The 14976-nt window shown below is 39.9% G+C and overlaps 2 protein-coding genes across 4 annotated transcripts in view; one reads left to right on the top strand and one right to left on the bottom strand.

The window, feature by feature from the left end:
- Positions 1-7264: 7264 nt before the first annotated feature.
- Positions 7265-14976, bottom strand: part of LOC112263241 (uncharacterized protein C9orf85 homolog) — a 9539-nt gene continuing 1827 nt past the window's right edge. Inside the window, exons 1-4 of one of the 2 annotated variants that reach the window (XM_024439296.2) lie at positions 14125-14517; positions 13865-13971; positions 11909-12022; positions 7265-9141 (exon numbers count right to left, since the gene is read on the bottom strand). In XM_024439296.2, coding sequence (XP_024295064.1) covers positions 8925-9141; positions 11909-12022; positions 13865-13971; positions 14125-14226 — 540 coding nt within the window. In that variant the 5' untranslated portion in view covers positions 14227-14517 and the 3' untranslated portion in view covers positions 7265-8924. Of the gene's footprint in view, positions 9142-11908; positions 12023-13864; positions 13972-14124; positions 14518-14976 lie in introns of those variants that run through there. The other variant, XM_042330619.1, reaches the window with a different exon arrangement.
- LOC112263239 (alpha/beta hydrolase domain-containing protein 17B) overlaps positions 12907-14976 on the top strand; it is a 25219-nt gene continuing 23149 nt past the window's right edge. For both annotated transcript variants that reach the window (XM_024439295.2, XM_042330618.1), the window contains exon 1: positions 12907-13675. The gene's annotated coding sequence lies outside the window, so the exon portion shown is untranslated. The remainder of the gene's footprint in view (positions 13676-14976) is intronic.

The raw sequence follows: 14976 nt of genomic DNA, 5'->3' as shown, positions 1-14976 counted from the left end.
TTTGTGCTTCTGTAAAAATGAAGTCTGATATCTCTCCCTTTCTTTTCATGTTTAATTGGTCCTATGCAAAAATAAGACCGTCTATGGTTACATTTAAGCATCCTATTACCCACATTTTAGTCCAACCTCAATCTTAATTACAAATCCCCATTATCATAACTGTATCTTAAACTCAACTACATGGCTAGCCCTACTCTGCAGTAAGGAATTTAGCAAGCTATACTTTTTTACACCTTTACGATAGCAAACAGCTATATGCAAATTGTGGTAATCTTTTGAGTAACGTTAACAGATTGATAATAATAATTGTTCGTTTTGAGTTCAAGTACGAAAATCTAACAGTTAATGGATTTCAAATTTGCTGAATGTTAACTTGCTGAACACTGACAACTGTAGCCTACTAGTTACCCCACATTAGCTAAACATTCGCATACTGTAATTTACGACACTGCACTGTATATGCGTGTATTACTAGCACAGGTGTAAACATAATGTTAGGCTACACTGGGAACCGATCTCTCTAATCGGATTAGCTGTCTGTTAACGGAGCCAAAGGTCTAACGTTGAGTCGCTGTGTAAATTAACTTTTATAAAAGTTGTTCAGGAAACCTAAACCCGATGCTAAACCTTAAAACTTACTTTAAATATGATGCTTTCGAAAAGAGCTCGTGGAGCTGTGGAAATATTATCTTCTTCTTCTTCTGTATATCGCAACCAACGTTAATTTTCTATTTTACTCATCCTCGATTTGAATTATGTTCCGCCAAATGTCAAAATAAATGCTTCTTTCAACAAGAGGTGAAATGAGATGTCAATCAGCATCAAACTGCCAATAGCGAATTACATTTTTGGGTGGCCAATCAGATGCCAGGGGTGTCCAGTGCCACCTCGGACAGCCCTCTGGCTCCGCCTCTGGACACAGGCAGTAGTGCTGACAACATTGCAAGTACAGTACAGCATCTCAATAGTTTCTGTACCAAGCAGTGACTGGTGAGACATTGTCCTTTTTTTTAACAAGCTCATGTTTAAAACAAATACAATATGCGGAAAAACCACTGGCGATACAACTCACCACTATGACCGAGTCTCTGTTCTAGCTATTTTGTTTGCCTCCCTGTTGTGCTGCGTTTACACAGGCAGCACAATTCTGATCTTTTCCCCCCTCTAATTGGATTTTTGACCAATCACATCAGATCTTTTCACATCTCTTTTTCAGAGCTACTCTAATTGCTTTTTTTCCCACCAATTGGCCTTTTGACCAATTTGAATTGGCTGCCTGTGTAGAAGCAGCAATAGCTGTATCATCTTCACTGCCAATACTGTGTACTTCTTGTTCTCTGTTTGTGTCTGCTTTATACTTTATAAAACCCAAACTAAGGATTTAGAAGTTATATTGCAAATTAGTGCCCATCAAATGCATTATGCTGAATCAATACCTACCATAAGTGCTCATTGCTATTCCAGGGCTCCAGACTAACATTTTCCCCGGGAGTCACTGGTGCCACTAACTTTTACAGTTGGTACCAGCCCCATGATTTGGTTGGACCCAAATCACAAATAATATTAAAGTAATTCATAGTGCTTTACTAAGAAGTATAATAGACTATGGAGTTATCCAATAAATACGTTGTCTCATTTAAAACGGAATGCATGATTACCTAATCCAGTGATTGTCATGAATTTCTGGTTGACAATTAGACTATAGTTGCTATATTTTGCAGTCAAAATAGGACACCAGAATTTCACGTTTTTTTTATTTGTTCAAGAGATATTAATTGAATAAGCCTACATCTTTATGTGCACTAACAGTGCTGTAGTACTCGAGACCACAGTGTCTCTCGGTATTGGATACATTTGTACTCCGTCTTGATTTAGCCTCGGACAGTGAGGATTCATACCGTCTTCCCGAGACCAGCCAGGTAAAAAAAATATTAATTATCAGTTTCCATCCAGTCAGCGCACAAAACCGCTTCGCCAGGACAAATATATACACTGCTTTCTTGAAACAATATCCTAAGTCTTTATATCTATTATAGACATGTTTGCGCAATGGTGAACCTTTCGGCCTTCCGTGTGGGACAGGTTCGTGATTCGGAAAGGACAGCAGCCGTAATACCAGCGCACTCATGTAGGAGAGTAGGCAGGTATACTATGTATACCCTCGTTTGTTTTTCAGTGGGTATTACATATAGTCACTTATTAATCCCTACTGGTGCGTAATCACGCTAGTGTAGTGGAGGTATACGATTTATTAATTATGTAATACAATAGAGAAATCATGCACAACGTAGCCTACACAATCGCAAAATCCGTGAAATATATTCACATGCACGACACACAGCCTAGTTTCAACAGAATATCATCTGCAGGCAGCAAGAGTGTGCAGAGCTCAACTGGTTTTGGCATGGAGCAGCTCACAGAAGAATCACATAGGTAACCGGTAGGTTAGGAAAGACATGTCACCGTATGATATCTACCATGCTATGCTAAATCAAATGAACAAACTGTAGGCAAACCAAACCAGGGGAGTTCTGAACAGATACAAAAAATAAAAGCATTGCATGCATTTAATCGCATTTGCGTAGTGGCATAGAGCAGTACAGTTTTTTTTAAGTGTGTAGCCTAGGGTCCAGGAAAAAAATGGTCCTTTTGAAAAAGCATTTCATGCAATTCTAAATCATTTCACATGACTGGAGACTTTGGCAGAATCGTTAAATATACCCCACAAAAGATCAATCATTTAAAAAACTTTTATTTAACTAGGCAAGTCAGTTAAGGACAAACTCTTATTTACGATGACGGCCTTGTCTTGAATCCATCAATGGCCTAGGCGTGTGGAGACATACAAGTATTGTAGGCTACAATATGTGGAGGAAATTATAGTAATAAAAATGCTTTCAAATTTCACCGACTCACCCAATGATGAGCAGCTTGCTGGTGATGGCCAATGCGCTAGCGCCAAAAGCCTCTCTCAATCTTTTGTAAAACATCATTTGAAAGTTGATCAAATATGTTGGTCTTTTGTTTTCAGCAGGACCCATTTGCTTTCCAAACTGTTTTCCCTCGACTGTATTTGAAATATTGCGAAAAGCCCGTTTTGCCCGTTCACTGTTTTTTTTTACTGACATATTTGCCGCACGTCCCGACTATAGGCTATGCCTTGTTATTGGGCTACGATCCACAACTAAGCTATTTTTTTAATAAGCTATTGACCCTCTGTGGCTATATTATAGGCCTTCTCATGGCGTAGTAGGCTATTCTGAACGATTTCATGTATTTCTGAACAGACAGCGGTTATTCTATAACTTGGGCAAATGTATTTACATTTATCAGGGGTGCTGCAGTGCAATAAGAACTCTTTGCGCGGCTATGAGGAATTTAATAAATGATGAAGTGCACCGCTGGAGAGATGAGAGTTGCAGACTCATGTCTATCAGGATAGAGAGATCATAGAAAGTTAATCTCATTGTAGTTATGAGAGAGATACGTGCACGCTTCTCACACAGCCACGGCCAGGAAATGGTCTCAAACATAGGTTACAATGTTGCGCAAACCATAAACCGGGCCTGCCCAACCAGAATCAACTTAGAATATTAGACCCGGGCTGAAAATCTACTTTTTCCAGGTATTTTTGTGAGGGCAGGAGAATTAAATAAGAGGCAACTCGAATTAACTTTGTTTTTATTATAATTTTTACATGTCTACAAACAGCACTGGCTACTTGTGATGCACAATTGTCATCATGTGCTGTTTGCATTAGGGGCTTATACACACACAGGCCTGGGTGAACACAGTCCCACCCACTGGGGAGCCAGGCCCACCCAATCAGATTGATGTGGTTGAAGCATTGTTGTGGACTTAAACACATTTGTATTTTTTCTATTAAATAAAAGGGTGATTTTGAGAGTGAAAATTCTACAGGCAAACAGGACTTCTCACACAGAGTGCCTTTCCTTCACTGGAGGGGTTTGAAAAATGTAACTAACACCTCCTGCTGGCACCACTACACCACTGCATAGGGCTGACGGAAGACAGCAGTCACACACAGCCTGATGTTAAAGGATAAGCAGCCCAAACTGAGACATAATCACAAGAACACAACCATTAAAGCATTTCCCAATCGAACTAAGTAAAAGTAACCAGTGACCTAGTTTAAAGTGGAAATTAGTGTTTTAACTACTTTGCAGATATGACATATTTTTTTACTGATAATATAATTGTCAAATTCTCAGTTTGCTACAAAACATATTTTGTAAAATAGAACCTATTTTAAAATATATATATTTGACTCAACGTTCCACGACGTACACTAAGGCATTGTTGACAGAATAGATGGATGCAGTTCAATGCGTGATTAATATAATTCTCCAATGCATTTCTTGGTAGTCCCCCAAAAATATTGATATCAGGTTGTAAATCTCAGATGGCCTGGTACATTGTTTGCTGCCTCCATTCGGGATGTACTGTTTCAGTTTTAATGCCTCAACATTCTGGACAAAAACAGACAAATATAAATAAGGCTGGAAATGTTAATACAATCAAACTAGCATGGGCAATGATCACAAGTCAGTCATAACGTAGCTAATAGGCTAGCGTATCTATTTATGTAGCAAGCTAACAACACAGAGCCCAACGTTAGCTAGATAGCTAACTAACTTAGCTGCTAGGAGGATGTCATGTCATGTCATGCCATGGGTGAGTGAGTGACTGACTTTGCGCTTCGTGTAGTTTTTCGGTGGCTATACACAGCTAGAGATGCAGGTGTCATCTGGTTAGCTAGCAAGAACTTGAGTGACTGTTATCCAGTCAGCATATCTCTTGCATTCGTAAATTCACTCTGGCTATCAACTCTGATTTCAGCGCACTCGTCTGAGTGTGCCAGAGAGCAGAACTGATGAATTTACAAACGCGCAATACCAGTGTCAGTAAAGTAGGCAAAAAAAAGTCAGTCAAGAACTCATTAGATAAAATGTAAACAGCCTATCCAGCTCTGCTACGGCGAGTAAAATGGTCAGAGTGAGGTGTTCTCTCATTTGTGTCTGGAAGTAGCTAGCCAACTTTAGTCAGTTAGCTTGGGTGCTTGGTTGGGACAAGCATGCATTGGCAGGGAAGCTGCAGAAGGATGAGGAGGCTACAATTCCCCATCGTTTCAGTGCAATTTTGACAGCCAACTAGTTAAAGTAGAGGGTTTATCTAAATGTTCCTTCGTTTTGAGCTCATCTTGCTCTGGCTAACATTAGTAGTTGTTGTTGATGTGCATAACTGAGGGAGAGAGACTAGCTTCCCATGGTTGTTTGATCAATAGGACTGTAAAGTCCCCAAATGTAAGAGGACGCCTGTGGTGTTTATATAGAAATCATGCAGAAATCCATTCAGGTGTATTTTGTGGCTTTTGGCAAATGCGTTCTAATAATCTGAAGTCACACTGTTGCAACTGCTTGTAAACACACAGTTCAGTTCAAAGTGAATGATGGCAGGTCCGTGTGGCGATGGCCTACTGTAGCTCTGATTGGCTATAGCACACCGGTCTGTGTAGACTCCGGTCCTAGACAGATGTATTCATTAGGTTTTATTTACTGCAATGTCTATGAATTGTTCAAACGCACGGCCGCTTATCCACTCTATACTGCTATAGAATTTTAACAACTCCCAAACGTTCTAAGAATTTATGAAAACGTGAAAATGACCATTTCTAAGTGGTCGCTTGTCATTAAATGTTTAAAAGAGCCATATTCTTCCTGGGGGGTGTCAATGAACAGATTTGAATAACATGACACTAAAATCAGTCAATTGAAATAAATTAATTATGCCCTCATTTATGGATTTCACATGACTGGGAATACAGATATGCATCGGTCGGTCACATATACCTTTAAAAAAAGGTAGTGGTGTGGATCAGAAAACCAGTCAGTATCTGGTATGACCACCATTTGCCTCACGCTGTGCAACATCTCCTTCGCATAGAGTTGTTGATTGTGGAATGTTGCCCCACTCTTCAATGGCTGTGTGAAGTTGCTGGATATTGGCGGGAACTGGAACACACTGTCGTACATGTTGATCAAGAGCATCCCAAACATATGAAATGTCTGGTGAGTATGCAGGCCATGGAAAAACTGGGACATTCAGCTTCCAGGAATTGTGTACAGATCCTTGCGACATGGGGCTGTGCATTATCATGCTGAAATATGAGGTGATGGAGGCAGATGAATGGCACAACAATGGGCCTCAGGATCTCATCACGGTAGCTCTGTGCTTTCAAATTGCCATTGATAAAATGCAATTGCATTCGTATGACTGCCCATACCATAACCCCGTCATGGGGCACTCTGTTCACAATGTTGACATTAGTAAATTGCTCGCCCACATGACACCATACATGCGGTCTGCCATCTGCCCGGTACAGTTGAATCCAGGATTCACCTGTGAAGAACACACTTCTCCAGCGTGCCAGTGGTCTTCGAAGTTGAGCATTTGCCCCTGAAGTTGGTTACGATGCCGAAATGCAGTCAGGTCGAGACCAGATGAGCTTCCCTGAGATGGTTTCTGACAGTTTGTACAGACATTCTTTGGTTATGCAAACAAAGTTTCATCAACTATCTGGGTGTCTCAGACTGGTCTCAGACGATCCTGCAGGGGATGAAGCCGGATGTGGAGGTCCTGGCCTGGTGTGGTTACACGTGGTCTGCAGTTGTGAGGCCGGTTGGAAGTACTGCCAAATTCTCTAAAATGACATTATGGTAGAGAAATTAACATTCTCTGGCAACAGCTCTCTGGTGGACATTCCTCCAGTCAGCATGCCAATGGCATCCTCCCTCAAAACTTGAGACATCTGTGGCATTGTGTAGCATGACAAAACTGCATATTTTAGAGTGACTGTTTATTGTCCCCAGCACAAGGTGCACCTGTGTAATGATCATGCTGTTTAATCAGCTTCGATATACCACATCTGTCAGGTGGATAGATTGTCTCAGCAAAGGAGAAAATGATCACCAATAGGAATATAAATAGATTTGTGCAAAAAATTTGAGAAAAAAGCTTTTTGTGCGTATTAAACTTCTCTGGGATCTTTTATTTCAGTTTATGAAACCTATGTTGCGTTTACATTTTTGTTCAGTGTAGTTTGCTTAACAAATAACTTGCATGATGGATTCCAGCTGTGTGCAATACTAGGAGTTAATATACCACAAACACCAAGGGGCTTTTCCAATGGCTTATAAGTAAGGGGACCAAATGGTTTGGGTCAAAAAAAATACTGAATACCCCGTTGAAAATGGTAAAACTTTTTTATTAAGGCCTACTGCTTAATTTCAAAAACACCACAATGGTAGCCACTTAGTTTCAGAAGGATATCACAAGTTCATATGACTAACCACATCATAACCTAAAATCTAACGTTGTTTTACTTGTGTTTGTAAAAAAAAAATTTTTTTTAAAAATAGGCCTAATGTATTGCTTCAAAATATGGTTGAAACTATCAAGAGATTGTTAGGATACGAATGATTAATAGTGCTTTATATAATGTCCCAATAGGCCAAGTAAATTAGCTAACATCTTCAAATGAAATAAACCAGAAGACAATTGTATTAAGCAACTTCTATGTCGTAATCCAGACAAATTCAAACAGGCGCTGGTTCAGCCCTAAACCACAGACGTTCCAGTTGATAGAAAGACGCAGATCACCTCACGCAGAAAGGAAATATGATTGATACACTTGTCTTAATCTCAGGGGGCATTCCATGTGAGTTTGGCCAAAGTTTATTATGTTTAGGATCTTCTTGAAATTCAATTAATAGAAAAAAGGTATATTTTTTATTTAATTTAACTTGGCAAGTCAGTTAAGAGCAAATTCTTATTTACAATGACGGCCTACCCCAGCCAAGCCCTAACCCGGACGATGCTGGGCCAATTGTGCGCCACCTTATGGGACTCCCAATCACGGCCGGGTTTGACACAGCCTGGAATCGAACCAGGGTCTGTAGTGATGCCTCTAGCACTGAGATTCAGAGCCTTAGACCGCTGCTCCACTCGGGAGCCCAATATGTTTGGCATACTTTTGATATCTGCATCTAAATAATTAAGACATTTTTCTAAAGTAGCAAAGCGTGCACTCTGGACATTTTCAGGCAGCATCTACAGACTAATCATTGTAGTATCTTAAAGCAATCCATGCATGAAGACAGACTACGCTTTCAAGGTAAGGAAACACATTTTCTTTTGTTATTTGGGTAAACTATTCCTTTAAGTCAGGAGGAGCACTAAGGTCATTGGACTTTAGATCATGTGTTTGAATAAGCAGAACAAAACTGGCATGTGGTCATTACCAAAGGCACTAAATAAAACCCACTGAGATCATCAATTAATTATGTTAATAGTGTGGTAACAAGTTAGTGCAACTCACCATAAAGACTATGGTCTACTTGTAGCTCTAAAAAGGGAGAAATCTGAGAGAAGATGTTCCACTATGGCCTACAGAGGAAAGCATTCAGCTGAAATAATGCATATTACTGAAAATACATTGTCAGAATAAATAAAAATAATCACTATTTTCTCAAAATGTATCTTTTGGCATATGTGTACATACGTGTGTATTTCTGTATCTGGAAAAGTTCAAAAACAGCTGCTGGGGCACAATAATGACTTCAATCCAGTAGTGCTTGTGAATATTCTTTCACAAACAAAACAAGATAATGCTTCCTTAAACCCATCAAAGCATGACAAAAATTGCTCTCATAAGATTTACTACAAAACAGTTCATTGAAAGTGGGGTTTGTCCATTTAACATCCCAACACAAGTAGGCTATTGTATTTTAGAGTGAATAAATCTAGTGATGAGTCTTCTTAGCAAAAGTATGTATAATCAGAGGATAAGTACATTAATAAAATGGATAGGAGGTACATTTAGGATCATCCTGGTTTAGCAGTCTTTAGTCTTTGAAAGTAACATGTGCCACATTAGGGACAAGGGCCTTGCCGCTTCCTGCCTTCTCAGGATCCGAGTCACTGGCAAAGTCATCATCATCACTGCCCAAGTCACCAAAGTCATCATCAAGCTCATTGAAGTCCTCCTTCATCCGAGTACGTCCGGTCATCTTTTGATTGGTGTATTCCTCCTCTTCCTCTCCCTGCTTCTGTGTGTTAACCCTTTGGGAGGAATTTGAATTAAAAACCAAAAAAAAAAAAAGACAAATGGAACCCTTTGATTTTTACGGCCTGAAACTACTAGTTCCCAACAACACACTTTTGGAATGTCGACCTAGGTTTTTTGTAGGTTCTTCAGAGATTTAAGCCGATTGAAATAGAAGTAGGGAGGACTGGATAGTTGTAACACTTTTTACCTTTTGGATAGTTACTCCAAGCTTTTTAATAGCTAGAGTTCAAAATGAGATACATTTTGTAGCAGACAAATGTATTTTAAAGCAATCAGAGAATGCATGATTTTAACACATGGAGAGTAATGTTACAACTGACCCCGGGGTCAATTAACAGTATTTGGGGTGTAATATAAAGAACATTGTTTAAAATCCATGAAATACCTGTATTCAGGTTGAAAATGGCAGATTTTGACAATAAGTGCCTAAATTTGAACGCCGTGCCTGTACAGTAACATGCTATACATGAAGTCAGAGCTCTGGCTCGGCGCTTCACAGCTCTGTATGGGTTTTGACGGACGGCCATTCTGAACTTGAGCACCTCGTGCAACAAGACGCTCACTGTGCACACTTTGGAGAGGTGTGTGGCAGCGCTGGGACGATAAACCGGAAATTATCGATACCGACCACTTATCACAGGCATTTTTCGGATATCGTTCAATACGATAAGTAGCCTAAACTAGAGAAATTTGAAATGAAATAAGTTTGCCAATATGGGTGATTGTTAATGGGATAATTGATGGCTACAACCATCAAACTAGTAGTAGTAGTTTAAAGGATAATAAAAATGGACACAATAACCCATAATGACGGGTTTTGAAACGGCAAATTTGTATTTATTTTTAACCCCAGAAATCACATTTACATAAGTATTCAGACCCTTTACTCAGTACATTGTTGAAGCACCTTTGGCAGATATTACAGCCTCGAGTCTTCTTGAGTATGACACTACAAGCTTGGCACACCTGTATTTGGGGAGTTTCTCCCATTCTTCTCTGACAATCCTCTCAAGCACTGTCAGGTTGGATGGGCAGCATCGCTGCACAGATATTTTAAGGTTTCTCTAGAGATGTTTGATCGGGTTCAAGTCCTGGCTATGGCTGGGCCACTCAAGGACATTCTGAGACTTGTCCGGAAGCCACTGCGGTGTTGTCTTGGCGGTGTGCTTAGGGTCGATGTCCTGTTGGAAGGTGAACCTGTTACCAGGTCTTCTCCAGACGTGGCGCTTGGCATTCAGACCAAAGATTTCAATCTTGGTTTCATCAGACCAGAAATCTTGTTTCTCATGGTCAGAGTCTTTAGTTGCCTTTTGCCAAACTCCAAGCGGGCTGTCATGTGCCTTTTACTGAAGAGTGGCTTCCGTCTGGCCACTCTACCATAAAGTCCTGATTGTTAGTGCTGCAGAGCTGGTTGTCGTCGTGTTAGGTTCTCGATCTCCACAGAGGAACACTGGAGCTCGGTCAGTGTGACTGTCAGGTTCTTGGTCACCTCCCTGACCAAGGCCATTCCCTCCCGATTGCCTTTCCAAATCATGTCCAATCAATTGAATTTACCACAGGTGGACTCCAAGTTGTAGAAACATCAATGATGAACAATGAAAACATGATGCACCTGAGCTCAAAGCAAAAGATCTGAATACATATGTAAATAAGGTATTTATGTTTTCTATTTTATACATTTGCTGTCATTATGGGGTATTGGGTGTAAATTGAGGGATTTTTTATTTATTACATTTTAGAATAAGGCTAATGTAACAAAATGTGTAAAAAGGGAAGGGGTCTGAATACTTTACGAAAGCACTGTAAATCACAATGCTTTATGGGTAAATAATCACAATAAGACACAGGGTGACGTTGCCCAACCCCAGTCTACAATGAACAAGGTAAATTTGGATTATTTGTTTCACTTTGGCTGCGGATATGACTTTTCTGTACCATTCTTCCGGAGTGCGAAAGGTCCCGAAGCTTCTGCACATGTGCAGATCACATTCTGCGCATGCAGTTATTTACCTCTACGTTATGTAAAAAAAAAGTGTGGTCTCCCTCACTTCATTTCTCACTGTCAATCGTGAATGACAATTCTCTCAAGTTTTACCGGTGAAATGTCTATATAGCATCTGCATACAAACCATTTGATCTCAGTCAGTTTCACTGGGATGTGAATTTAGATTTTCTTGAGGAATTTATACAGTCTTTGAATTATGTACAGTGAGTGAATTTTGCCTAGTAGCACACCGTTGAGGTTTGGCCACATGAGACAAAAATGCAACCATTTGCACAATATTCCTTAAATCCCCAAAACTAGGTGGTGTTTTCGTCTTACAGTACAATACTATTATATTCAGTTCTGCTATTTAGAATACTATCATTATGTGATCTTGCACATTGATCTAACTTTATTAAATGAGCACCATACGCCAGAGTAACTTGTTTTATATGAGTAGCTAAGAGCAAAGACTGTGCGTAAAGTATAGAATCCCGCAAATGCGCTGAAGCGTCGGGACCTTAAGTGCTCGGGAAGGTCCAGAAAAGTTGGATCCGCAGCCACTCAATATTTGTTTCCCTCCAGTAGATAGCAGTCTTTGAAACGCTGTGATTATCTTATAGGAATGTTTTCTGGACTTTGATTGACAAGCTGCATTCTGAACACCACCCCGAAACAGACAACACAGTTCCCAAGCAACACCTCTGCCAGCTTAGCCCATTGTGTGTGGGCTTTAGACTCACACACACCATAGCGTAGGAAGTAGGAACACTCACGGAATTACAATGTCCTCTTTCTTCCCACACTTGGCACAAAGCTCCAGCTTCAGGGCACAGGTTTTACAAATGACGTGATATGCATCCTTCACCGTCTTCTGAGAACATTTCACACTAAAACACACAAAAACACAGAATATCCAACAAGCTTCCCTCGGTCTTCCACATTTAAAACAAGTATAGAGAAAAACATGTCCCTCACGAATGATGTAGCGCTCCTACTTGTGTCAATTATTCATACGTATGTTGCGTACACACACACACAAACGTTTTTACATGTTGGTTGTGCATTTTCAAAAGTCTCCTTGCAAGGTTTCAACTGCAATGATGTATATACACCGGATAGTTGACGTCTCTGGCCAATGAGACCATTTAAAGCCAATGTGCCAACAACATCTTAGCATTCCTCCTTTCAGGGTTTTGAGTAATGGGAGTGCATTGACAAAAATCAATATCCCAACATTAAGTAAGTCAACCTATCAACAATGGCACGATGTGTGCATATGGATGCAGCCAGTGCCAATTCAATGGATGTGGAAAATCCATTTAAATTTGTAAGTACCAAAATTATATACACTGTAAAACTTCAATTAAATTGCCAAGTCTACGGAACACATTTCAGAAAGAAAAAAATGTTTTAAATAAACGCTGGGTCTATAAATGAATTGTTTACTAGGTTTCAAGTTTGATTTGTTACATTAATTCAGTAATGCCTCGAAAAAAATAAGTTAATCATCCGTTTTGAATCGCCAGTAAAAAATAAATAATGTAAATGTTGCCTGCTAACAGCTGAGAACTGTTAGCTAACTGGCAAGCACAAAAACAGTCAGACCCCGAGATATCGAGAAGGGTGCAATTGCGGCCATCATTGCAGGAACCCCTCTTTATACCTCTATTGGTCAATTCTTAAGTTAGGACAGACAGGAGGCGGGGACGCTCCACCAGTACAGTAGGTGACAACAATGCACAATAACGTTGGACGCCACCCGCCATAAACCCAAAAGAATAACCGTACACCGGTGTCCTACGCCCCCGAATATCGGCATTGCTTTCCCGCAGTTCTGTTAACGACGGCAAGGGCTGTTTGTTAGCTTAGCCAGCTAGTCTTAAGGATGACTCTGTTACACAGCAGGTGGGGCCAACATACAAGAAAGCTACCTAGCATACGGTGTCGCCTTAGCGGTGCTAGCGAGAGGCGGGGACGACCGGTAGCAGGTTTGGACGGTCTCCCATATACCGGGGTATTTGGAAATAGCCACGGGATGGTTTTTCAATACCGTTTAAACTATTTATTGGAATGTTTTATAGACATCTATATTTGTAGCTACGTTTTAAAGTAAATATCTCAAGTCAACTTGTGCTAGATGTTAGGAGATAAACATCGCGTTCTTCATTTCAACTTTGAGAATGTTGAAATTATGATGCTTACTGGTAGTCCTCAGTCACGTGGTGTTTGTTTACAAGCACACAACGACGAGACTTGTGCGGCCAGGGGATCTAGTTACAGTATGGAATTCACAACTAAATGTTTGTCAGCTAGATGACTTATAAGCTAACTGTCGAAGTTGTGATAAATGCAAAACCAAGTTACGTTTGGTAATAGCAGAGAATCCAATCCTGGATCAAGATCCTTGCTGTCTAATTTGTTTTGTTTGGCATTTTTTTTGTTACTTGTATAACTCTGAGCTGGGATGTATGTCTGGTGTACTGGTGCGTTTCTTCTCAAAACCAAAAGAAAGAAACACAATTTAACATTATCACAAACGGGTAAGTACTGATGGGAAGGCAAGTATACATCCACAATAACATAAGATGTTTGAGAAAACCTTATACCTTTTCCCCCCATACAGAATAAAGTTGGAATAGGTTTAATAGGTTGAAGGAAAATAGGATTTTGAATGGAAAGAAATGTTAGGTGTCCACGAGGACAAAAGGGCATAGCATGCTTGTACTCACCATGTTCGAGGTTGGGAAAGGGATTTGTATTTGTTGTATTTGACTTTCCACTCAATAACTTCCTTGCAGCGTTGACATAACCCGTTGTGGACCTTCGAGTTTGCTATCTGCAATAATAACATCCGATATACACACACAGAAAATTAAAACAGTAGAGCTACAATTAGCTCAGCAGTATCCATACAAATGGTGAACATACTGTAGCTGACTTGTCAGAGTGGCTCCAAATGTACGTTAGCCAGCCAGTCATAAGACCCTACCTTTACTTGAACACTTGCTCCATATTTGTCGTTCTTGTAAGCAGTCGTGTTTTGGTGCTTTTGTCCTCGCGACCGCGATGCGTTGCCCTTTTGAGAACTCATTTTTATCTAATCATAGGTTTCTAACGTTAGCTTGATGTCAGCTACCACAACACATGGACCAGCGACTCGTCAGCAACACACAAAAAAAGTCCTTCCGGGTCACGGATTTTTTAAGTTTCGAAATAAAAGCCACATGCGAATATGTTATTGACACTTTCCCTTTCAGATAACGCATTTTCCTCATCCCCAGTCAGCATAAAATGTAAATAAGTATGCCATTCAAAATGTAAGCTCTAATGGTTCTTTCAAGACAACTTGGGAACAAATCAAATCAAATTTTTTGTCACATACACATGGTTAGCAGATGTTAATGCGAGTGTAGCGAAATGCTTGTGCTTCTAGTTCCGACAATGCAGTAATAACGAACAAATAATCTAACTAACAATTCCAAAAAAACTACTGTCTTATACACAGTGTAAGGGGATAAAGAATATGTACATAAGGATATATGAATGATGGTACAGAGCAGCATAGGCAAGATACAGTAGATGATATCGAGTACAGTATATACATATGAGATGAGTATGTAAACCAAGTGGCATAGTTAAAGTGGCTAGTGATACATGTATTACATAAGGATGCAGTCGATGATATATATATATATATATATAGATGATATAGATGATATAGAGTACAGTATCTACGTATGCATATGAGATGAATAATGTAGGGTAAGTAACATTATATAAGGTAGCATTGTTTAGTGGCTAGTGATATATTTACATCATTTCCCATCAATTCCCATTATTA

This window comes from Oncorhynchus tshawytscha, linkage group LG12, assembly GCF_018296145.1.
Source record: "Oncorhynchus tshawytscha isolate Ot180627B linkage group LG12, Otsh_v2.0, whole genome shotgun sequence".
NCBI classification, from domain to species: domain Eukaryota; kingdom Metazoa; phylum Chordata; class Actinopteri; order Salmoniformes; family Salmonidae; genus Oncorhynchus; species Oncorhynchus tshawytscha.
Note: the sequence above shows the minus strand (reverse complement) of the source record. Positions and strands in the feature narration are given on the sequence as shown.